Here is a 27,009-nt window from a genome sequence, read left to right as displayed (position 1 = left end):
CACACACACACACACACACACACACACACACACACAGATTCACACAGATTCACACAGATTCACAATTGGGGCCTCACATGCACTTTCTCCACAAAATGCACACAGCACACGCCAACAAGCGGCCCCAACAGACCACCCCCTGCAGCACACCCACACACACACACACACACACACACACACACACACACACACACACACACACACACACACACACACACACACACACACACAGAGAAACACGCACAAACAGTCTTTTAGGGGGCACCACAGAGCCCCCTATTCATAACTTCTGAGCCCCGCGTTTGCTGTGTCCAAGAGCGTCCGTACTGAGCGTCCTGTCGAGCTCAAACACATAAAGAGGGACATCCGTGAGGTGAATACGGGCCCTCATTCTGCCTCAGGAGAGGGTGACCAAGCATTATTTAATTGAAATCAGGGGGAGGAGGTGGACGGAGCTGAAGAGGACCACTATAGCCTAATGTGGTCAAGAGTTCCAGAGTATACTCCGTCATGATGCAAATTTCAGCAAATGCCTTTTATCATCAAGCATGTGGTAATTTATCATCAGGAGTGTATCTGCAAAAAAAAATTTATTTTCAAGAAACAATGAAGGCAATTCAAGGGACTACGAAGCATTCTTGCTAACTCCTGCATGTTAACGTCTGCTGGTGTTCTTCATTGAGCTCTGTTGCGATCAAACAAACAAAAGAAATAGTGTATGAAAGAGCAAAATCCCTTCTTACAAATGTCCGAGCATCTAGGAGAACACGGTACTAAGCGACATTAACTTTAAAGAGATCAAACATCCCAGCAAGAAAAGGCGGGCGCCGTAAAAACACTTGAAATACACCAATCATGGATATTTCAAAAAAACTAAACCAACGACAATGACAGAACTGGAAGCAGAAGTGTCTGCAAGGCCAACCTATTGAACCCTACACTTACCAGAAAAAAACAAAAACCTGTGGTGTAATTCACCTGCTGTGAGTCACGCTGACTGACCACAAAAAAAATGAGCAACACTTGAGGTTTCCATCTAGTTTCCACCTGGTTGAATTATTCAGTAAGTTTACAAAGGACAGAGAGACTTCACAGGGCTGCATCAACAAGGGTCTTACAAGACAACACATTTCTAAACTGAAGCATGAAACTACAAAACCGTAAAAACTCAGCTCTGGTCCGTGTGGTTTCGCTACATAATTAAGTTGTTTGAAACTGCAAAGACTTTTTGCAGTCGGCACCAGAGGCTCTAACCACGGTGGAGGAAGTGAGAACACATGACGCAGAGGAGACACAGACGAGGGAGCATCACGGAAAGACAACTTAAAAACCAAACTTACCAACCTCTTTCACACTGTGGAGACAGTTAGTCCGTTTTTAGAGATGTATACAATTATATTCTGCTTATGTTAAACTTGTTTTGAAATCATGCCTGTCAAAGCTATAAATAATCTTTCTCGAGGCTGTGGAGGTTGTGCAATAGTTTCATGCTGTTCTAACTTCTTTCACTTTGTGAATGTGCTGTGTATTTTCTGCAAAATGTGCATAAAATGTCCCGCACGTTTTCAGTATATCACAGGTACACACTGATTTAATGGGCTTTAACTCACTAAAGAGAGGAGAACTATGAAACATGTGTGTTCCCTTTTCTTGTAGGTTATTCACGGCCTGTGTTTCCCCATGAGCACACCCACTGAACGTTTCGGGGAGATTTTGCGGATTGTTGTTTCAATCTTTGCTGGCGTATTCAAATATATTCTTTGTGCTAATAAGTAACTAAGAACATGCATTATTGTAGCACTTCTTTAAGCATTTTAATTTTCTGCCACTCCTTAACAAAGTAAAGAATATAAACATGAGTTTACAGTATGTCTGTGTCTGTATTGATGTCAGGAGGAACTTTGTACTTTAAAGGTCCAATATGTCAGATATCTACTTAATTAAATGATAAAGTGACCTTACTATATGATCAGACATTGCTATATTGCTAAACATGCTATGTTGAAGTGCTGGTTCCTATATCTAACCGTAACCTTAACCCTAACCCTACGCAGAGAGACAGTATGTCATCCTTCTAACTTGGAAGACTGATCTTGAATGGTCTTTGTTTTAACCACAGAAGGAGGTTTTAAGGCCCCCCACCCCCCTACACAGCCGTTTTGTCCCTCGCCCCCCACAGGTGTGGCAGCGATGGAAGCGGGCAAGAGAACTGGTTCAGATAACGGATTCTACCCGACCTTTAAAAGCCTCTGCATTTTTTCTAATAAGCTCCAGGATCCATATTGGAGATGCTTTTGAAAAAGTGGAGAGAGGAAAGGTTTGAAGACCGACGCAGAGCTGGCTAAACACTGAAGCTTCCGATACTTGGCAACCCGCATAAAACCAAACACACTGCCTGCCACCTCATGTTCTCCTACTCATTTCAAAGTTGTAGAAAAACAGATAAATATACAAGCTATAAGTGTTTCATGATGTTGCTACACAACACTTTTTGAATGGATAACTATTCTGTAAACTATATAATTCTACTCGGTGGGATTGCTGCCATTTTCACACAAGCAGAAAATGTAGAGGTGTTTCTTCTCCACTGCTTTTTAAATATGGTTCACTTCTTACAGTAAGTAAACCATGATTGCAGTTGTTGTTGTTTACCAATATTCCACAGAAAACACAACCGTTTTCAAAACATTTTACAACATTTCCGCACAAAAGGAGAAGACACACGGCTTCTTTGGAGCTCATATGAAGAAAGCATTTCGGCTTAAGAAATACATGAGACCACGTAAGCATGAGCAACATGATGCTGGTGTGTTTTTCTCGTGATCTTAAAGGAGAAGATGGTTTTACGTAATGTGTGTGTGTGTGTGTGTGTGTGTGTGTGTGTGTGTGTGTGTGTGTGTGTGACATCTCATCACACTTCACCTCATAAGGTCAAGGACCTCATGTCTGTGTCAGAATCAGGTGGTAAACACTTTGTCTTATACCTGACGGGGAGGGATGTTGTGTGTGTGTGTGAGCATGTGTGTGTGTGAGCGTGCGTGTGTGTGTATGTGTGTCAGGGTCAGTAAGTGCTTTTGGCTCCTCTCAGTGTTGGTGTTAGCGGGCTTACCTCCGTTTTTATTCATCCTTTAGAAACTCTCTTTCTCCATCTCTGCAGCCTTTAGTTCCTCGTCACATCTCTTGAATATTTATTTGCTGTTTGCTCACTTCCTTCCGCTGCTGAACTCGCTGTCCTAGTCTGGGTAAGAAGAAACACTGAAAGCAGGTTCAGAGAGAGTTTAAAGACCTGCTGCTGCTGCTTTTCAACAATCACAGATGCAGGATGTCACGATTGATTCAGTCTAACTCTCATCCATTCATACGTGATTCACTCATCAGACATTCATTCCCCTAATGCAGCACAGTATAACTTTGAAATGATAGAATATTTCAGTGTCCGTGCAGCAGTTTGAGTCCCAAAATAACTTTTCATAAGAGTAAAGAAAGCAAAAAAACACCCTTTCACATTACGACCACACTTTTAACTTGCACTAGAGGCAGCATACTGGTAACAAACAACAACAAAAGATGACGTTGAGGCTGGTGGGGAATCCTGGGAGTTCTCTCTGCTATAATTTACATGACGTTTTTTAATCACAGCAGCACATTACAGCAACAGTACCGCAGCTTTCAGTTGCAGTCCACGCTCCCTTAACCTAATATCCGGTGTTTCCACGGCAACGATAAACATGTCGAGTCCGTCATGACGGCTCTGTCAAGACAAGTCCCGTTACGACTATAAAATTACGTATTTCTCTGGCTTTGATGACTGTTGGAAATATTTGAGGTGATGTAAGTATTCAACAAGAAGAAAAATATGTAACATTTTTTAATTAATTAAGATATTTCAATGTAATCGTTCTAATTTAAAAAAATCTACATTTTGTACGTTTAAATTTGATATAATTCTAGTAAGAACCAAACCATAAACCTGATTCAAGATCATGGCAACAAGTCCCACAGTCTTCCTCTGGTCTCTGGTCATGAGTAATATCTTGTTCCAGTACCAACAATTGCAGACAAACTCCTGCACAATGTCTGAATTGTACAAAAACATTGTGTAGGAGTTTTCTTGTGATTTGTAAACGACTCACTCCTCTCCCACGCAGCTGTCTCATAAAATAGAGATAGTTGTTATTTTAAAGCCTCTTTACTTTTTGATTGCCTACTATCCATCATTACAATAGGCTAACTGAGAATGTATCATTTTAAAACATGTGGTATCAAAAAGTATCAAAGTGTTGACAACCTTCATACAGATAATGTGATATTGACATCTTAATAGGCCTCTTATTGACTAAATGTGTAGAAATGTGAATAAAAACAGACTCTCCTTTCTTTCCAGCCAGCAGGTGGAAGCAGAGGACCAACTTTGTTTCCTACATTTGAGCATTTGAAGGACGTCTTCTCCCTCTGTGAATATTTATTTTGTGTGTTTGTGTGCTGCTCACTGACACTAAGAAGAAATTCTCAGGACAGCGTTGCTTCTTTCTCGTGGGAACAAGGCTGAAGTCTGCCAACCTGAAAGGAGACACAAGATCGTTGGGTCACAATTTAGGTTGGAACAAAAATAAATATCTGCAATGAAAGAATACTGCTTTACTATTTGCTATTGTCTATGGACTTATGAAGTGAAAAAATGAAGATTTCATGGTCCAGTTAGAACATTATCAAGCTGTTTGGGTCTTCTATATAACTTAACCTGTTTGTGTTTGAAACTCTTTGCTTTGTTTGCATAAGATATCAAAACTTTTCTTGCATGTTGAAACAGGTCAGTACCAACTTTTAACAAAAGAAAAAAAAAGGTCCACTTATCAGCTTCCTCCTACATACGGAGGCCCTGAAGTCCCAAAAAGTTCAAATATATAACTTGAGTCCACAAGTTATTTTCATGTGTGCACAAGTAAGATCATAACTTTTGCACACAAGAGAATAACTCTTGTACTTTTTACTTTTTGGGACTTCAGGGACTCTGTGTGTGATTTCAAACACATCTTGAGTCAAAAAAAAACCCACTAAGTTTATTTTAAGTGCAGTTCAATGAGGTACTTTTTGATATTCAGTGTATTACCTACATAAGCTGGTGATCAACACAGCCTATGTCTGGCTATACTGGTCGGAGTATCGACACATAAAGTGAGCCCTGATAGGATTTTATCAAAACATCTTGTGTTACAATCGAACATTAATCTCCTACCTAAAAAAAAAAAAAAAACTTAATATTCTGTGTCATTTTCAGAGTTCACAATATGTTTTTGAATATTTTTAATGTTTCATATTTCACTGAGATCTCCCTTTCCTTTGTCACAATATGTTTTAACCATACCACATCTGTATTTCTACACATACTGCCGTTCTGACTTCCACCTCCTGCAGGTACTGAACTCACTTTTGATGAGGTACTAATTTAACCTCTCCAAAATAATCCAAACCAGTCATGAAGTCAAACCAGGTCAGGTGGGATCATGCGATCATGGGAGAGGAAGTTTGGTCATCTATTATCTTTTGTTTTGTTTAATCAACACCTAGATATTTCAACAAGCTGTGAAGAAGAAGGCGACATGTGCTTCCCATTTGTATTTCCTCTTTTAAAGAAGCAAAGACCACAAATCATCTGATTGGCTGATGCTGCAACTACAGAAAAGCATGAACTTTAACTAATAAACAGGGTTTGTAGGCTGTAGTTTTAATACTGAATGAAATTAATTCAAACTGTGATGCCGTAACTTGACGGGTTAGGGATTGTCATCACTAACTGAAATATATACCTATGCAGTAACCTCATCAACATTTCTGATTTGATTTGATTTGAAAAATGTGCAATGTGACCAGAGTCAGCATATCCTGTTGATTGTTTTACCATTTAGAATAGAATATAATTACTTTATTGATCCCAAACTGGGAAATTGTGGCGTTACAGCAGCAGGTTGTCCAAACACACAATATGAGTAAAAAAAAACACAATATTATCAAATTTAAACACAATATAATATTAAATACAAAGTAAATAAGCACAAAAAATATCAAAACTAAGAATGTGAATATATACAACCAGGATTTAACTTGATAGAAATATGAAAGATTAAATGTAAATGTGCAAAAACAGAGTTGTATAATGGACAGTATTGACATAGGGAGATGTGCAATCAGTGATACTATAAGTTAAAGTGCAGGAGTGTAGACATGTTATCAGCAGAGACTATTCAATATAACGGCGAGTAGACAAATGAAGTGAACATGAGTGCAGGGATAATTTGTAAATTTAACATGTGCAGAACAGATTACAGTAAGGAGAGACAGATATTATCATGATTTGCTGTGAATCCTTGCATATTCCCTGATTTGTAATAATACACAAAGGTTTCACAGGGAAATTAAAATCCCTGCAGCACATTAGAGGGCTCTACTTAGATGTGTAGAGGCTGAGTCACTGTCAGAGAGCATTCAAGGATATGACCTGGGGTGATACTACGGATGCTGCATGTGATCGTGTGAGCTCAGATGGTGCAGAGGAGCTCAGTGGACCTCGGGCAGATGTTATAAAACCCTCTGTTCTTCATCTCAGGAAGACTGGAGGAATATTAACTTTTGTTTTTGTTACACACGGGAAGAGTTTTGAAGCAAGTGCAAAGGAGACAAGAAAAGGAGAATCAATATTTCTCCTACGTTATAAACATAGATCCATTGAGTAAAGTATGAATCCAAATATTTTTTTATATTTGCAGTGGCATTGTACTAAAAGTTGGCACTGTGGGAAATGCTAATGTTAATCATTTACAACTCAGGTGATTTAAATATCATACATTAAATGATAAAATGACCTTACTACACTGTAAAAACAAAAAGTTATGATAACATAAAATTCTAAGTTAGATTTACTTCAAGGCTATGAAACTGTTGTGTTAACTCAATATTATACGTTTATGTCACCTCAACTAATTGAAAGTTTGCCGACTTTGAAAAGTGATTCATGAAAAAATGGCGAGCTCTATTTTCGATTTAGAGGAGTATTTCTCTTACCTCGTTGCAGCAAGGGGGTTTTGGGGATGTGGATGGAGATGTGCCTGTGCTGGGCGGTGAGTCTGAACGTGCTCTTTTGTAATCTGGAGAGTGGCTGGATTTCCCGGTTTTCTTGGTGAGTGAAGTTGCCGTGATCATGATGCCGAGTCTTTTGGAACAGTGGTCGAAAAAGTCGTCGAGGTCGTCAAAACAATTCTCCAGGGGATCCAGGTCGGTTGAAATTGTATTCAGATTGTAGAAAAAGAAAAAGGAAGAGTTTGCAGAGAGAATACAGAAAACAAATATGCTTAAAAGTCCTGTCAGAGTTGTTTGTTGTCGTCTAGCAGCTGGACGCCGCCATCATGGATCTCGCACTGTCTTGTGAGAGTTGCGATCAAAGTGGCATTGGACCTCCTCCCAAAATAAACTTACCGGCCTCGACACCTGAATCGCACAGATTGAAGCTGTACACCAAGAAGTTCAGTCTCTACGCTAAAGCCTTGAATTCAGCCAGGAACAACTTCCCACAGACTCTGTCAACAACATCACTTTCCACGGCGTTCACCGTCTTGGACCGAAAAACAATAATAAGAGAGACAGACCGAGGGAAACTAACAACATGCAAGAGGAAGGGAGGGGCTGCTATGGGTCACCTCGGGAACCTTGGGGAGTTGCAAATGGTTGTTATGGATGAAAATAAATTGTGAAAAAAATGATGGTTCATCTGAGTTTGGGCCATAGAGATTACCTATTGTTAATGAACTATATTGTTGACTGATATGTTTATGACTGTGGCTCAGTTGGTAGAGTCATCGCCTCTCAACCAGAAGGTCGAGGGTTCGTTCCCCAGCTGAGCAACATGTCTGATGTGTCCTTGGGCAAGACACTTAACCTGCATTGCTCCCTCTGCTTCGGTGGTGGTGTATGAATGGATTAGTGTTGTACGTCGCTTTGGATAAAAGCGTCTGCTAATTGAAAAAGTGTAACCTTAACATTGACACTGGTCTTCACTTGGTACTGTCTGGTTTACGAGCCGCGAAGGGGTCACTTCACCTCCCCTACACAGATTTTCCCCACATGCTTGGCCCTGTGGACCTTCGGTAGCTGTCTGGTCTGGAACAATGCATTTCTTTTTTATTAGCCAAGCATCCATGCCGGTGACTTTAGCTCTCCTGCCATCCAGTGGCTGGTGGAAGAGCCTTATTTTGTGCTTTATTATGGTGGAGAGGGCAAGTGTGAGATAGCGGAGCTCCCCCATGTGGCTTGGATTTGTATTGCAGGCAGAAATGTCACATTAAATACTGCAGCGTTAACATTCTGAAAACTCATCTGGCGACCCATAAAAAATCTCTGGCGACCCACCCGTGGGTAGCTCTGCCGGCTAAAAATGTTGTTTCTCAGAGAGTAGTACAAACATTTCACAGCTATATCTATTTTTTTCTGTCTTGTAAATCTACAGACATTGAGGACGGCATAACAAGGATACAAACGTAGGAATCCTCCTGGTAATAGAAGACGAGGTCGTCCTGGAGGATCAGATCATTCAGCATGGCATGAAGGACTATTTGCATATGGTAGCTATGCTCATGGGTCTGCTGTATGCAATTACATTGACTACCAAAAGGAAGTATACATTTAAAGTCATACAGAAGAACCTACTGAATATCGGTGGGGACCACTCCCCAAGGGTCCATGGACTGAGAAAAAGACTTCTTCCTAAAACTGCAGGCACTACACCGAGGTCGGAGTTTTCTGAAAGCTGCCAAGAAAAATTTGGACATTGTGTCACAGATCTTTTCTGAAGTGTTTGTTTTACCATAGTAAGATCATCTCATTAAATGTGTAAATTATTGATTTTATAAGTTTATTACATCTGAAAATGCTGAGAAAAGTGACAGATAAATGGTAAATGCAGCAAAATAAAGAAAACAGTTTTTTGCACAATCTTGGGTGGAAATGTTTTTACAAACGAGCCAGCACATTATAGGTAAAAACATTTGTAAATGTTTAGATGTGCTATTTGATCTGATCTGCTATTACAGGTTGAAGAACTAGAGTTGGTTGGTTTCTATGATGAAACGAATTTCCTGTAGAGATGATACATTTTTTTAAATTGTTAATTAAATTTTTGATTTCAAGTCAAAATACATTTTAGACCATTTTGCCTTAACTAGATAATATCACAGGAAATGAATTGTGATCAAAAGTTTTGTTAACTTTAAGATTTAAGTACAACTGACTTCAAGTTTTTTTGACTAGAAAATTGCATTTCTTTGGAATATTCACAAATTTATCTCAACTTATCTTTTTAAGTTCAGTTAACTTAAAATGTTAAGGCAGCCCGAACACTAAATTTTTTTAGTTATAACAACTAGGTTTTTTTTTTACAGTGTATATCATCAGTCATTAAGGAAACATGATAAGTTGAAGTGCTGGCTTCTCAGTCAGCAATGCAGCAGCCAGTATACGTCCTCCTTCTAAGTTTAGATTCCGATACGAAATGGTCTGTATTTGTTTTGACCAGAGAAGCAGGTTTACGGTCTGTTTTGGACGCCCAAACGGCAAACCAACGGGTGTTACGGCGAAGGAAGTGGGCAAGAGAACTGGTTCACATATAACTGATTCTACCCGACCTAAAAGGCCTCTGCATTTTTCTAAAAAGCTCCACTAGCAGAAACGTAGTAAAACTATGATAAAATTGGAAACACTTTTTTGTAAAATGGAGAGAGGTTTACAGACTGATGCAGAACTGGCTAAACACTGAAGCTTCAGGGTCCGAGACAAGGCAACCTGCGTGCACATTGACTCTTGGGTGGAGGGGGCAGGGGGAGAAAGCCCTTTTTAATGTTTTCAATTTTAACTGCAGTACCAATTTTAAACACTAGGTGTCAGAATTACACATTGCTCCTTTAAAAACTACATGAAATACTGTAGAACTTCTGTTTGATTCTTTGGTATCACCAAATCATATTGATGCATGAAATGTGAAAACAACCAGAACATTGATTTGAAATAAAACACTTAATCCATCACTTATCAGCATGGAAGAAGAAAAAAGAAAGTCCAATAAGAAAGAGTTTGAAGAGTTTTAAAGCCTTAATCTGAAGTGTTTGAATGATTCAACAGTTTCAAACTCTGCAGGTTTGACCTTTCAGTACGTTCTGGACTAATAAGAAACAAGTATTCCTGTAAATATATTGTCTCTGAGAGTAGTACAGCTGCTCCATGGAGACAAACAGTTTATTTTCCGATGGGAAAATTCTGCTCTTCACCACTGAATGATGTACAAAGCAACAAAAGTTTGTATTATCTGTTTTTTTTCTCAATGCAAAACCTTTCCTCTGGTGACTCTTCTGTAATGTGTTTGCTGAGGGAGAGTTCAGCCTTTAACTTGAACTTGAAAAAAAAGGCCAAACCGATCTGTGTGAATGCAAATGAGCAGTTACATAACGGTGGGTAACACTGGCTGCTCTGTGCTGCTTTCACTGCAGGTACATGACACAAACTGTGCAGACACACACCAGTTTATATGTACATGTCACATCAGAGGAAAGTGACCAAATACATTGATTCAAACTTTACACTTAGATATACTTTTAAAGTTCTTTTAATTTACTTGAGTTTTTATTTTTTTTAAACCAATTCGAATGCCATCTTCTGCTTTAGCGGTTTAAAAGAAAATAATGTTAAAACAGAGAATTAGCTCCACCTCAACCAACTGCAGCATCAAAATACTATTTGTGTTGCAATGCATCACGATACTCAGTAGATAATACTGCTCAAGGTACATTTGTTTTGGGGGGAATACATGAGAAGTTTAATTTACATTCGGTAACATTTTAATGCAGGACTTGTGTTATTTTGACATCGTTGCATTGCTAGTTTTACTAACGTTAATTATCTGAATGCTCCACTGATATTTACATGTAAACAGACACAGCATCTGGCCTATATGTTGCACGCACAGAAAAAAAACAAAAAACAATCAAATGCATGCCAGCATAAACATTCACTCAGGTCTCTTTGCTCTGCCATTTCATCTTTTTATCTATCAATCAATTTCTCTTTAAAATAAGCCATATTCCTTTGACGTTTACGTATATCGCTGCATGTTTGTTTTTGGTAACTTCTATCACTTCTATTGAGTTAAAATGTTAATTTAAAGAGCATACTGTAGATATGTCTCCATTTCACACAGCTTTATGGAAGTTCCCACACTATCCAATATGTCAAATGTCAGCTGAGGACAAACTGTGTTTTCAGCCGAGCTTTTTGTTAGCACTGAAAATAAATCCGCAGGTAAAAGATCATTCTTGATTTTGGTAAATAGCAGTGAGAGATACAAAGAATAACTAATAATTTGCAAGGTGCATTATAATGCATCTAAGAGTGTGTTACAATTGTCTGTAAAACAGACAGCTTGTTTGTGTTTCTAGCTACAACTCTAATGTTGAGATTTGTAATCATTGCACATCTATGTGCCGGAGGCGTTGAAGTCTGCTTTGTTTTGCAAAACTTGCTTGGCTTCTCTGCATTTCTGCTGCTCACACATACAGCCAACATTCCTGCGATACAGTTTACTGCTGAATAGTTCACTTAATCATGTGTCTGCAGTTTCCTCCTGTTGTTAAATCAGCTGTGAAGCAGTGCCAGTTGTGATTCCACTTAAAGAGAAAGGGTTTTAAGTGTGGCTGTGGAGTGAAAAGATGTTGTTTGAAGAATTGCTCATTCTTCATCTTTGCAAAATTAAAGTGGTGAAAATATTAAAGGGGACATATTATGATAAAATCCACTTTTACAGTGTTTTTGAACATATATTTGGGTAACCTGAGTGGCTACAAAATGTGTAATAAACCCACCCAGTCCTATGTTTTTGAACTGCACAAGTCTTACAACACAGAGAAAAATGCTCGGTTTCAAATTTGCTCTCCTTGTGATGTCACAGTGGGATTCTGGTTAAAAAAAATACCCTCCCATCCCCTGATATCTCCACCCATGGACTCCACCTGAGCCTATAGAGCAAAACTTTTGCGCAGGTGCGCCATTTTTATTCTCACTACAGAGGAGTGATGTCTACCGTGAAAACTCAGGGGGGGCTCATTGCATTTAAAGAGACACACACACCAAAACGGAGCGTTCTGAGAGAGCTGGTTTATACAGGGTCACAAACCTCCTCTGGTGCTTCATTTAGACCACAGGGGACTGTAACAAAGAAATTCTTAAAAACAACTGTTTTGATCAATTTTATTGAGAGTTTAGCTTTTCGAAATAAAATATAAGCATAATTTAAGGATTTTGTACATTATATTTGAATCCAGTAAGATTTCTAGAAAAAATAATTAAAATAGTATTTCTAAAGTAATTCTTTGTTACAAAAAGTAGTAAGCCCTAAGCTATGGTTGACAAGATGTGATCTGGGAAGTATTGCATCAGCACCAACAGCAACACGACCACGTTGAGATGAATGCGGAACGCTGCGTTCAAACGCTGTGGGAAATTACTAAATTAAAACACTTACGTTGTCACATAGACTACAAAACAAAATAAAATGAATGGTCTCTATGATGGGTCTTAAGCACAATTTTTAGAGCTGAATTGTCAACGTCTTATTTTAAAGGTGTAAGACAATTACCATGTAACATAAGCTTTTATTATTGTTTGACTGTATTTATTTGTTTATTTTAATTTAAAAAAAGGGAAAGTGCACCTTAATGAACATAAACATGTGAATAAGCCTGATTGTAGCCAAAAAAACAACAAAAACTGTACATGAGGTGACAGAGACACATACTATACTTTGTGTGAGTAATTCTGTTGAAAACCTTTATATAGGCTATTTGTAATCCTGCTGCAAAAGTGCCAGTCTGTTATTATTAATGTGAAGTTAAATATCACAGGTTTGAATCTCGTGATTAAATCCTTCGCTACAAAGATTTTCAAACATAAAACATCTGAACCAACAGCAGGAAATTACAAAATAATCTTGCGTTTGTTTCTCCTTTCATAACTCACACTTTAATTAACAGTCTTTGAAGGAAAATGTGTCTATTCTATCATCTTATTTGAGGTTATTTAGCCATTATCCCTGAAAATAGTTTTGTTTTATAATTTAGAAAGGATTTTAGTTTGTTTTTTTTTACCATTAAAACTCCAGAAAGCCCTTTTCGGTGGAGTACATGAACGCATCAAAAGCTTTACGCAAACGCCGACGCTTCAGCCAATCAGAGCGTGTATCTGGCTCTGACGCAGAGGGGCGTGTCCTGTATCAGTTATGTTGTAAAGGGGTGGGGATGAAACCCTAAAACCCGGTCTCTCCATCAGGAAACCCGGCGAATAACCTTGAATCTGGTCAGCTCAACACAGGAAAAACCTGCCGACTACCTGCATCTCGTTTCATCATGTTGTCCATGTCCGATATCGTGTCAGGGTGAGTAAATTAATCATTACTATAATAAAACAGCCTACTCTCGTGATAACAAATACATAAAGTTTTCATATTTACGTCTGTTAAATCATTTATTTAATATTTAAGTTATTAATATTCAAGTCTTACTTTAGGTTTAATGGATGTGTTATTTGTATGGAATTTGTCTTGCTCTTTTCTCGAGTCCCGGGACATGAGGAGGCAGAAATACTTTGATTAAATGTTCCTACACGTTGCTATATTTCTCCAGAAATCCCTAGAGAAGCAGACACACTCGGGCTGTGCAATAACAAAAACCCCGAGAGCTGAAAACAGACAGGCAGATAGAAAAGCGCGCCTGCCTCGTTGGGATGATGTGACGCTCGGAGGATGCTGCTGCCTCACTCAATTTACCGACTCTTATTATCACATGAAGAAGAGGAGACAGCTGTTTGCTCCGGATGCTGTACGTGGGAAAACACGCATTTATTAAATTAGATATTGACGCTATGAAGAGCCCCAGTTTGTTCCACTCAGTGTCGGGAGGAAGAAAAAAAAAAAACCCCACTAGGCAAACGCGCTCCACTCTGACGTCATTTCTACAAACCGACCTACCTCTGAGTCACAGAGGGAAATAATTACCGGGACGTCCCCATAAACTCAAACTGATGAGTGGTCTGTCGTCTTTCGTTATTTTAACTCGTGTTTAAGAAGCATGAGGACGTTTTGGTTTTTTTTGTTTTTTTTTTAATGCCGCATTCAAGTGACCAATCTGTGGGTCAGGTTTGGACTTCAGCAGACAGCAGGTCACAGTCTCAGAGCACATGATCCTCAAAAGTCCTAATAGGCCTAAAGTGTCATAGGACCACGAGACGGTTGATAAAGCGCTCAGATATTTAAGCCCTTTCGAGAGAAGTAGAACATTTTGAAACGAGGATTTAACATTGAAGTAAAACTGGTGTAAACATCGGTTTGTAGGCTACAATAACTACAAAAAATATATATTTATATATAAAGTATATACATTTGGTTTGGAAGTTCTCGATCTGCTTACTATCTTACTTAATAAATGTATAAGTGAGATCTACATATGACGTAATATTATCATTATTACGTCATAGCTGCAATATCCTTGATCGTTTTTTACATAAGTGCAACACTCTTATTTCTGACTCAAGGTCAGGCAGCAGGACAGACTAGTGATGTATGTCTGTTTAATGAAAATTAAAATTTATATTCTTATTTTATTCTGTTAAGTAGAAGAAAACTGAACAGAAATACTGAAGTTATTACAGTTAACCCAAAAGTGTTTTAAATTACAGTATAGGCCTTATTTCAAATGGCTAAATTGCTGGTATTGTGTTAACTGACAACTCGAGAGATTCATAAACATGGTGAAACAAATAAAAAACTGAGTTGGGATTTATATATGTAAGAGAAAAAAACTAGTGTGCGGACATCCAACGCAAAATGCATTCAGGCGCAGGACAAAAAAATGTGAAAGCTGCAGAAAAAAGAGAGAAAGGTCCGCACACTGTTCAGCTCCTAATGAGCAACTTTATTAAGGGCAACGTTTCGATCATCTTCAGATCTGAAGAAGGTTGCCCTTAATAAAGTTGCTCATTGGGAGCTGAACAGTGTGCCGACCTTTCTCTCTTTTTTCTGCAATTTAAATATGTAAAACATTAAAATCCATCAAATGAAGCTGAAGCAAATCTCACTTTAGAAGTGGTGAATTGAAACTACAAGTAAGCCCCGTGCTGAAGCACAGTTTATACTTTAACTACACCTTAATCAGACTGTGACGCTGACGGTGGCAAAGCCTGTAATTATACCCGAACATTTGCATACTGTGCTTGTGTTCCTGTCTTATGATAACAACATTTGAGACCTGATATTTAAAGAGCAGCCGTCTACTTCAAAGACTCTGTGTCAGATTGTGCTTTTTGGAAAAATTGACCAGTCAAAAGGAATTTTAGGCCGAATTGTCAAAATTGTGTTCCAATTGTTTTTTTTTTCATCTGCAAACAAACAAAATGTAAAAATGGTCTCTGTCATAAAGGAGAAGGGAGGGATGACCCACATCCACAGGAATATGAAAGCCCGTCTTTGTTTAATAAAAACATTGTTCTCGTTGTCAAGGCCACTGTGTTGAGGATAAGATTTCATGCTGCTTCTGAACATGACTATGACACATTGTTGGCGTAACAAAGCCGCCTTAACCTTTCATCTCAAGGTGATTATGCGTCTTTGTTTATGTAAAAATATCACTTATGATATTCCTTCAGTTCATGAGTTGTTCAGGACGTCCCCCCGTGCTGCTTAAATTCCTTCTGTTTAATCAGATATTCCTGCTTGTTTCCTGCTTACTGAATGCCTCATGATTGAGCATGCACAGAGAGAGGAGATGGGAATGCTGCAGGCAGAGTCACGCCACCTCCAGAAAGAGAAAAAAACTGCTACAATTGGTCGACAGGCTTTGGTGTTTCTGAAAGATGATAATGATGTTAATGAATAAGAAAAGAGAACGTAAATCCTCGACCTGTTCCCACGTCTTCTGGATTTCAACAAAGTCCATGAGAGGCTTAAACTTCAGCAGATTAATCCCCATGATGAAACAAGATGTTTGACAATAATCGGACTATATTGCAACAGATCATTTTCCCACACTGAGACTAGAGTAGTATTGGAAAAGCCTCAAACACAGACTCAAATGTCATACTTGGTATTAAAAGGTTTATTATAGAAACTTTCTTTGTTAATGTTTGAATATTTTTCGGGCCCCTATAAGTCCTGGCCCCTTACAATCGTCCTGACTTTGTCCTGGGGCTTTGTAGCGTGTTGAAGATAATATCAAATGAACTTTGTTGACACCAGATCTTTATACACATACCTCAATACAATCTGTGATTTTCTCTCTCTCTCTCTCAGAGACAGCTACGAGGAATGTCGCGCCACCGCTGATTGGCTGCTGTCCAGCACACAGGTACGGCCCACTGTGGGAATTGTGTGCGGCTCTGGCATGGGGGGGCTCGCTGACATGCTCAAGGACCCTCAGGTCATCAAATACAGCGACATTCCCAACTTTCCACGGAGCACAGGTATGCACTAAACTGCAGCTCTCTGAGCTACACACAGCTGTTTATGTTGAGCTCCACTTAAAAGAACCTGGTTGTTAACTTAAGTGTGTGTGTGTGTGTGTGTGTGTGTGTGTGTGTGTGTGTGTTGCAGTGCATGGTCACGCAGGGCGGCTGGTGTTCGGAACACTAAAAGGGAAGCCGTGTGTTTGCATGCAGGGCAGGTTCCACCTGTATGAGGGCTACCCGGTGCAGAAGGTGAGTGCAGTTTGAACAGCAGCACGAGTCGATATAGATCTATGAGGACTTGTGTTCTATGCCAGGAAGGAGGCAGAGGAAGTTTTTCATTATCTTGACAGATAATCCAACACGATGTTTACCTCTTTGAAACATGAGTGTCAGCATCTATTCAACAGCCATATGTCATCCTGTCCCTGTGCGTCAACGATGGTAACTAGGGCTGGGAATCTTTGGGCGTCTCACGATTCGATTTCGATTCTTGGAGTTGCGATTCGATTCAGAATCGATTTTCGATTCAAAACGATTCTGGATTCATGATTCAAAGTCTATTCATGAAGTAGTACATACTTCAGGATCTACTCCAGACTGGCTGAATTTCTTGCTGCTCCATTTGGCGTTCTACTGAGTTAAAGAGCTAGCATTAGCACTTAGCAGGGAGTGACTGATTAGCCAAAAAAAAAAAGAAAAAGAAAATTTAATTTAACAAAAAAAAAAAAAAAAACGCTTTTTGGAAATGATGAATCGATTTTAAATCTTAGAAGAGAAGAATCTTGATTTTTTTCATGAATACATTTTTTTACTAACCTCTAATGATAACACCTCCAATCTGAAAGCCTTGCTAGCTGTACACGTCATTGTGCAACTTGTGGAATTATCTGCGATATAAAATATTGCTACATTGCTGACATTTTGCAAAATCGGACTATAATGTTTTTCAAGCACTGCGCTGTTGTTGTTTGCTTACCTCACATGGCAGATTACCTGATGTGCTGTGTTGCAGTAATAATAAATCTGCGGTGGAAGGGCACTTCAACTTAATGTGTTTGCCACCGTGTTGGAGTTGTGAGGAATCATTTATTTATATTTCTTAATTTCTTTTCAAAGGTTAAAAACAAACAAATATGGAAATATCTTTGTACCTGAATTGCGATACTGCAAGCAGCTTTACATCATGCGCTGTGTACTGTCAGTCCTTATCCTTACAGATTAGGGGACACATTTTGAAGCACTCATATTTGCCTTCTGGTCATCTTATTCTAGCTGTGTTTTAAGCGAGGTCAAGGACGTGTTCTCTGATCATTTGTGCAGATTCCACTAAAACCCCTGTAGTACTTTTCCCATGATAAACATGACATTTCATGAATACCTTCCCCCCCCCCCTTCAGATCACATTGCCAATGCGCGTCTTCAAGCTGATGGGTGTAGAGACGATGATCCTGACCAACGCTGCCGGAGGCCTCAACCAGGACTACAAGGTGGGGGACGTCATGATCATCAAGGACCACATCAACATGCCGGGATTTGCTGGCGTCAACCCGCTGAATGGGCCCAATGACGAGAGGTAGGGGTGGACACATGGGAATCCTTGTTTGTGATTATGATTTGCATTTTTTAAATGGGAGAAAGTCATCAGAGATAGTAAAAAAAAAAAAAAAAACACCCGACCTTCACTGAGCTGACTCAACATCTTTTAAGTTCGGGGGATTTAGAAGATTGGATGGATGGCGCCAATAATTTTTCTAATTTACAAATGTTTCTCTTCATAAATTGCCAAAGATTCAAAGCTGTGCGTTATAACACCAACTGAAAGCATGCGAGTCATCTTCATTCAAACGTCCCCTCAGGAGAGATATAAAGTCTTATCTTGTGTTACTAGAGATTTCACACCAGCAGTTGTGACTTAGTCCCTGATCAAATGACTCAGCACTTATGTTACCCTCCTCCCCCACCATATTTTTTTTTTCTAACAATTGCTCCAGTCTCCTTTTACAAAACTGCCACACTTCTTACCCTGGAGGAACAAACAAAAGCTTTTTGTTCTCGTCTTCTGGACGCCAGAGGCATCGCACCAGTAGATCGAGAATTTTAGCTTCAGAGGAGAACTTTGTGTAATGTCAGAGTGTCGACGCTGCAGGAGTTCACATAACAAAGAGATCACTACAACTTTTACTCTCAGCCTGCATTACAACATGAAGCTTCTCCACTGATACAAACTCTGTGTTTCCTACAATATGCAATGCTATGGTGGTTTAATGCAGCTATTAGCTCCAGAGGCAATGACACACGGATGGTTTTGTAGTTCTCATGAGGGCGGGACACTCTGGTGTGTTGCTGTAATCACACCTGAGTCATTTGGGGGACTTTCAGTATTGAGTAGGACAGTTGTGTGGATTCCAACGGCTGAGTAAACACAGACTTCCTGCATACAGGTTTGGCACCCGTTTTCCCTGCATGTCTGACGCCTACGACCGCGAGCTGCGGCAGCTGGCACAGGAAGTGGCTTCGGAGCTGGGCTACAATGACTTCCTGAGGGAGGGAGTGTACGTCGTCCTCGGAGGGCCGACCTTTGAGACCATCGCCGAGTGTCGCATGCTGCACACGCTGGGGGCGGATGCTGTTGGTAAGTAACGACTCCTCCTCTCACACATTAAACTTCTTTTCTTTTACACTTCTGTTGATCTGTCATGACATTCCCGAGAGCCCGAACACAACCTTAAAAAAGATTCACCTAATCCCAGCCCTTCCCTGAACCAAGAGGTTATCTCAGTTCATCCAGCAGAAGTACCTGCACACACACGTACACACACACACACACACACACACACACACACACATGTACACACAAGCTCTAAGTCATCTACTGACTTAACACAGGAAGACTTGAGTCACAGGACAGGTCATTCACAAACTTACTTTTAAGCAACACCAACGTTATGAGTCTTGCTGCAGGCAGGATGCTTGAGAAAGAAATGAATGTCCCCGACAGAAAAACGTTTTTTGTGCATCACATAGTTTATAGAAATATTTCCAGTATTTAGTAAGATCAGATGTCTACTCCCAGGTAACAGCATGATGACATATCTGCATAATAAAACTGAAAAAAAGAACATCACTATGTAAAATAATCTGAAAAAGCCTTAAAGCAAACAAGACTCATACCACAAAATGATGATGTGGTCATGAAAAGGCATGTAAGAACCCCAAATGTAATAACGACCCCAAATGTTTTCAATCAAAAATGTAACAAGATGCTGAGCCCAAAATGTAATAACTTTACTTGTAGTATCATACACAAATGCCCCCGTGCCACATATATGAATATATAAACAGTATATTCTAGGGGTGCAGAAATGCAAAATGTTCTCTAATCGATTACTCTTCCCATTGTTAAAGCGAGTACTCGAGTAATCGTTTTGTAGTTCCTTTTTTTCTGTGATTCTTTTCCCCCACGGGAGGCCCCGCCCCCAACTATGACGCGATGCCGACTGTATCTATTGATTAATTTGAATCTTCGGGATTTTAATAATTGTTAGTAATAGGCCTTCGTATTAACGTTCAAATTAGGACATTTCTTACTTCAACAGACAACAAACCTCAAATGGTCTTGTGACCGTTTTTAACACTTGATTATAATTAGAGCAGTGAGTGTGGCGAGCAGACGGTGCAGACATCAATGCGCACTCATCGCACGCTGAAGCTGTTTTGACAGCAACATAACAAAGACTACAGTCTGCAGTGTAGAGCACACTTTACTCTGCTAAATGAAGTTACAAATAGAACAGAACCCTTTTCACACATACGGAAATCTCCTGAAAAACTTCCAGGAGGAGCTGTATGTGTGAACGCAACAGCCAAATTTTTTACTCCGATATTACCCGGAGTTTCTCCGGCCAGACCCCTAGTATTTTTTCCGCAGATAATCCGGAAGAGTTTATGTCTGAACGCGGCCGAATATACTCCGGAGATTTTCAATTTGAGCCGATCGAAAGAGAATGACGTTTATATAGTGACCGGCTAAAGTGTCTGCTCGTTTTCTGCTCGTCAGTATGTTGTTCTCCTCTCTTTTCTGGATGTTGTCATTCCATTGGATTACACATAGCATTGATATAAAGGCAAATATTCTCATTATAACGTCGTGTAGCGGACTCTGTTGCTTCGGCCGCTACTTCCGCGTTGTTTATTTACGTTACATCTTACCTCGGGAAATCCCCCGCGGCCCCCCTCCCCTCTGACAGGGAAAGTCCCCCGCTGTGAGGAGCATATGTGAACGGCTAGGTCGGGAGAATGTAATTATCTAGATATTATCCGGAGTGCATATGTGAAAACGGCTCAGGTGAACGATTTAAGTGTCTGTCTGTTTCGTCTTTCTCCTCTGTGCGTAATGACACACTCGCTCCATCTCGCTCGTCCGTCCGCCATTTCTCCCTGTGAGGTTGTTCCGTTTTGTAGTTATTAAAAGGATAATCATCTAAAATTCCAAAATATAGGAAAACATCGTGTTATGCTGCTCTGTCCCGGATGATCAAACGTCGTTGGTTTGGCGGGGTAAAGCGGTAATCGCAAAGTGAAAGTCCTTCTTTTTCTGTGGACTAAAAAGACAATTTGAACTGAACTTTCGTCGATCAAATTGCATATTTAGTTTGTTTGGGACTTTTTGTTCATTGTGAATTCATAAAGGGGTTAATTAAAGGGATATTTTTGTTAGGGTAGCAGCGTACGGATCAACAACGGACGCGTTTCAGCACAGAGCCTTTATCAGCGCTTTGTTTGTCATCTATTTTCTTTTTGCGCTCGTGCTCCTTTTTTTTTATGTTTTGAATTAGACCTATCCTAGAACCCACAATGCAACAAGAAACATTTACAAAAATGTGGACCACGAAACGATTATCGATTACATTTTTTTTGTAACCAATTATTACTTAATGAATTAATAAATGAATTATTTAATGCACCCCTAGTATATTCTGTATATCTAAATAATCTCATCGGGATAAGCGATGACAGCACTAGAAAAATGTAACGATACCTATTTCGATACCACGATACGACTAAACACAAATCTTAGGTACCTAATATTGGATCATTTCTTGTCTTAAATCAACAAAAAATGTGTGAAGGTGAACTTCTGAAGACTGGCTCTCCTTTAAAATATGACCATTATGTTAAAGCGTCTGTACTTTGAGATGTGAGTGATCGTTAGAACGACGTAGATGATGTCGTTTTAAAACATGTGGTATCCAAAAGAATTGATTCTGACGACCTCGTAACCTACAGTCACACCGTCTACCATGCACAGATCTTTGCGTGTCATTCCTCACCTCCTCTCTGTCCCCTCGCTGCAGGGATGAGCACAGTCCACGAGGTCATCGTTGCCCGCCACGCCGGCATGCGCTGCTTCGCCATGTCGCTGATCAGCAACCGCTCGGTGATGGACTACGACAGCCAGGAGAAGGCCAACCACGAAGAAGTCCTGGAGACGGGCAGGCTGAGGGCCGAGCAGCTGCAGAAGCTGGTGTCCAACATGGTGGCTCGGCTGGAGCACAACAACAACTCGTACTGAACGTGTGACTAACACACCTGTACCCGCTCTCAGGTCAGCTGGACTACCTGCTGCTCAAACACCTACCTGCTCGCTAGGATGCTTTAAAAAAGACACTGGAGTTTTCCAGTTCCACTGACTGTTGCTTTGAGTCTTAAATTCCTGAAAACTGGTCCTATTTTTATACACTCCTATCAGCATGTTTACATTTTCCTTTTTTGTACTTACAAAAGATTCTAATTTAGAGACGCACGATAGTCAGCTGTAAAGAGCATCATATTTTAACTTCTAATTTAAGAGCTTTTAACTTAATAAATAAAAATATTTATTATTTCAGTTCTTTTTGCATTCCCTGATATCCATCAACTACCAACATAAAAAACAGAAATATTCCTATTTAATCATTTAACCATCTTCCAACCTGTCTGAGGGATCATGAGTTTAATATTTCTTTTAGGGTTTAAAATGTACTTTAATATTTATACTGAATGTATTTAAGTCGTGTGTTTTTTTTATGCCTGATAATATTGAGTGTTTTGAAGGACCGACTTGAAGAAAGGGATGATATCCTGCATGAGATTACTGAAGGAAGGCAGATTGAAGTTTAAAATCTCCTTCGTTGTCCGATCACTGTGTCAGCAGACTCCGGCTGTCTCTGCTTTACGAGGTACTTTACTAACAACTGTACCAACTGGAGATCTACTTTTGCAATAAAAATGAGTCAGCATGAAAACAATGGTGGTGTCAAAGTCTGCTTCATCGGAAACTAAATGGGTCAGAGCTTTCTTTGTAGTTGGGTTGGTTTAATTTTCATGTGCAAACTTTCCCTTGATGGCTCTCAGCAATTGTGTGTCTGTTAAAAGAACAATATGTAAACTGAAGGCTTCTCTGAAAACACTCATCAGCCAGTATGTCCTCCTTCTAAGCTTAGGAATGGTCTGTTTTTGTTTTGACCAGAGAAAATAAGCAGAGAGTCAGCTCTCTCCAATGAGCTACAAAGTCACAACACGACTTGCATATCCACATCCAAAATAGCAAATATTCTATTTTACTGCACATCATTCTTGCTGATAATATATACGCAGCAGATCTTGTCTTACTGAGAGATTGAAATCTAATCTCAATACTTTTTCATTCACTCGACAAACTCGAGTCAAATCAGCGGACATCACAGAGCAGCACAATGTGCAGCTTAAATAGACTTATAGATAGACCCTAACCCAGACTGTAGAAATACACATATTACAATTCTACAGTTCACCTAGCATCCAACCGTCCATGTTTGGTCAATTATTGAAGAACAGCAAATTGGACCAGATTTGGCTCCTGACAGAGTCTGACTACAGATCTGTCCTTTTAAAACACAAACTGCAGCTTCAGTGAAGCTTTCCCAGAAGTCAAATGCAAACAACTCAATCTTACTAGTTCCCACATCTGTCCCGTGTGTGAGAGTGACATTGACATTTATAACGTTTGTTTGTCCTTCCTCTTATCAGACGAGTCTCTGCCTCCCTTACTCTTCACCGTCCACTCACACTAACCACAGACCCTGCAGTCTGCCTCTTCCCACCTTCTTCCCCAAAATATATGCACAATCACTGGTCCACATCCTCCTCCTCCTCCTCCTCCAATAAGAAACCAGAAAAAATAAAACATTTCCATGACGTTGAGCCTCCCTTTTTAATGGCCTTACAAGGTCATGAGAATTCTTCAAGCCGTCTGTTTCAGTGCAGTGAAAGAGCAGGTATCCATACGAGATGAACCGGTCTGCTGCAGGGAGGGGAGGTTCAGTCTATATAGTCTGTATGTCAGCACACACTGACAGGCTGCAAATCACTTCTCATACTAGTTCTACAAGTTAGATTCACGACTCCTCACAGACATCTGTATGTTAAGGGTGATTATCTTTTAGAGAAAATGCAAATTATGTTTGAACACAATCCAACCTGTTTTGACTACTTCACAATCTTGCTGTACACAGTCTGATGAGTGTACAGGTACACTTATCAAACACAACTAAAAGAAAATATCTCATTTAAGTCCTTACTTTTTCAAACTGAGATCAATTTGAGTGGGGATGAAGTTGTAGAAACGGTAAATCACACTTTGCGATTCTCAGAACAATATTTGTTATTTTAATGATCGAAAGCGTAAAAAAAAAAAAGGCCGTTAAAATAAAAAAATGCAAATCTTCAGTAATAATTTGAACCCAAAGCTGCCGTGAGCTGAAGAGGGAGAGCAGCTGTGGTCCATTCAAACTCACAAGTCGACAAATATTGACGTTTCTCATGTCCTTATTGCGTCTCGTAAACATGCAGAAGTTACGTTTATGTCTCTAATAAAGCGACAGAGGGCAGAGGGCGGAACACTGTCACAATAACATGCACCAATGTATTCCTGGATTTAGACAGTGTGCAGGAGTTCACCTGCAATTTAAAATCTTAAAAGCAAGTGCCTAGGCCTTCTTCTTTTGTTGCCATAGACATGACACAGGTATCGATACTGTTTGATTTTTACAAGAATCGTATCGAAGTTTAAAATTCTAGTATCGTGACAACTCTAGCTGCTTGCATGAAGTTAGGAGTTAGTGTGATTGTCTTTACGTTTAAACACAATCGGTGGGTTTGGCAGATCGAAGGCACCGACCTGTTTGAGGACTTCACAGTCTAGCTGTGAATGTCATTCCCCCACTCTCGCTCGCCCCTGATTTCTGACTCTATCCACTGTCCTATCTCTAACAAAAAAAGGCAAGGTAAGCCCAAAAACAAGTCTTTAAAAAAAAGAACAAAAACATGCTTGGCCCAAGGGGTGCCTGTAGCCTAGCGGTTATAGTGTGCACAGGCCGTGTACAGAGGCTTAAAGCCCTCTGGAGCAGGTGTCCCGGGTTCAAATCCGACCTTTGACTTATTTCCTGCAAGTCAATCCCCACTCTCTCTCTCTCTCTCTCTCTCTCTCTCTCTCTCTCCCCTGATTTCTGACTCTATCCACTGTCCTATCTCTAAAAAAAAGACAGATAAAGCCCAAAAACAAATCTTTAAAAAAAAAAGATGCTTGGCCTGGGCGAACACCCGGCAAGAATCCTTCAAGTCCATGAGTGGAAATCATCACCTTCAACATGTTAACTTCTTCCTCTCATATGTTAAAATAACTGTGCATGTTTGCAGAGGAGCTCTTCAAACAGAGACAGTCCATATTTGTCTGTCAAACATTACAGCTGCTCTGTTATCAAAACTAACAACCTGTAAAGACAACTTCTATTAAAGGGAAGTTACTCGGTTGAACAACAGTTCCTGATCCGTGTTCATACTGATACTGATAAATCTTATAGTTAGGGCTGGTGCTGGTGTAGACCAGCTCTTAGTTATGCTGCTATAGGCTTAGACTACCAGGGGAACTGGCACCTTGAGCTCCCCCCTCTCTCTCTCTCTCTCTCTCTGTGCATATACAGTACATCATATTACTGCATGTATCTATCTGTAAATCTCAGTCACTAACCACCTACTTTACTGGGAGCTCTTGAGCTCTCTTAGGCTCCTCAAGATCGTCGGTTGACGGCTTGCCAGAAGCCATTCATAAACAGAAATGTGACTTTGCTTTGGAAAGAAACCACACCCTAAACAAAAGTATGAGGTAGCTTCTGGTACTTATTTGGAATTTGGAGTTCTTATTCATGCAACACATTTTAGGAGATCTGCAGAGAGATGATTTAAGGAGGAGCAATATTTTCTAGAGCATAGCAACGTCAGGGAAACAGTGATTAAAGGAGACTAGATTAAAGACAGAGGTTGGAGTTTGTTTACGTCCGGGAGCTTTACCCTTGAATTAACTACTGGTACTTCATCTTTTTTATGAATGTGAATTTTCCATCTCTCTACTTTACTGCACAATCTTCAGAGTGAAAAGATACATATACTGTTCTTGTCTTTGTTTTCTACTTGCATATATGCACCTGTTATAGAGTGGAGAGGTGGAGGAGCCAAAGGGAAGTTTACCAACCTTATAGTGATAGTGACAACAACAAACAAGAGAAAGTTTAACTAACGCTGCCCTCTGCTGCTCGTTCACCAGAGAGACAAAACCTCAGACTGGATTGAGGCTGTTATTCTAGTAGATTAAAAAAAGCTGTTAGTCATGAACAATTGTGTTGATAGATATCAAATGAAATCAGCACAAAGTCAAACAATTCACATGATTCAGCTCCCAACATCACCTGCTTTCTGTCAATTATACTCAACTGTAAACTTTACGTCCATCACATGCAACCTAACAAGTCATGTTGGCCCTGGAAAAAAGCAGTGTGCAGTTTTTTTTTGCCGTTTTTTTAAACAATGAATACCAATTTAAAAGAAAATAAAGTTGTTATTTAGAAAACAATGATTTGCAGCTCTAATTACCAAACTGTTATAATGAATACTGTGATTAATGATATATTTTTTAAGAAATTGATTGTTATAAGAGACATCCTCTAACGCTTTAAAGGTCACATATTAGCCTTCTTTTAAACAAGTTTAAATAAGTCTCAGCACTCATCAAAACATGTCTGTGAAGTGTCTTTTACTAAATCCACTCTGATCACGCCTTTAAACCCCTCTGTTTCAGCCCTGCTCAGAACAGGCTGTTTCTGTGTCTGTACCTTTAAATATGTAAATGAGCTGTGTCTGGCCACGCCCCCTCTCTGGATGGAGATGTAGCTTGGACTTTCTTGCACCATGCCCTATTGTTTAGGATGAGAAGGCAGACTCAGAGGGGTAGAACAAAGAGTGTCACCCACCTGGGGGAGGGGTTACTGCCCTTTGTGATGTCATGAAGGGAAAATCTCCAAACGGCCTGTTTGAGCACATTTTCTGAAAAGTGGAGCAGGCAAAAGACGGAGAGGATGGACTTTTCTCATAATTGAGGAGTTTGTAGACAGACTGGGGAAACATATTAGT

General features: G+C 39.8%; 1 protein-coding gene across 1 annotated transcript; it reads left to right on the top strand.

The window, feature by feature from the left end:
* The first annotated feature begins 13,340 nt into the window (after positions 1 to 13,340).
* LOC132979515 (purine nucleoside phosphorylase-like) lies at positions 13,341 to 22,814 on the top strand. The gene is made up of 6 exons (XM_061045384.1): positions 13,341 to 13,465; positions 16,373 to 16,542; positions 16,673 to 16,776; positions 17,925 to 18,100; positions 18,969 to 19,159; positions 21,882 to 22,814. Exons 1-6 carry the CDS (start codon positions 13,437 to 13,439, stop codon positions 22,097 to 22,099), a joined length of 888 nt encoding a protein of 295 aa, XP_060901367.1. The 5' UTR covers positions 13,341 to 13,436; the 3' UTR covers positions 22,100 to 22,814.
* Positions 22,815 to 27,009: the final 4,195 nt, after the last annotated feature.

The sequence above is a fragment of the Labrus mixtus genome, chromosome 8 (assembly GCF_963584025.1).
Source record: "Labrus mixtus chromosome 8, fLabMix1.1, whole genome shotgun sequence".
Classification (NCBI taxonomy): Eukaryota; Metazoa; Chordata; class Actinopteri; order Labriformes; family Labridae; genus Labrus; species Labrus mixtus.
This window is presented reverse-complemented; position numbering and strand designations above follow the sequence as displayed.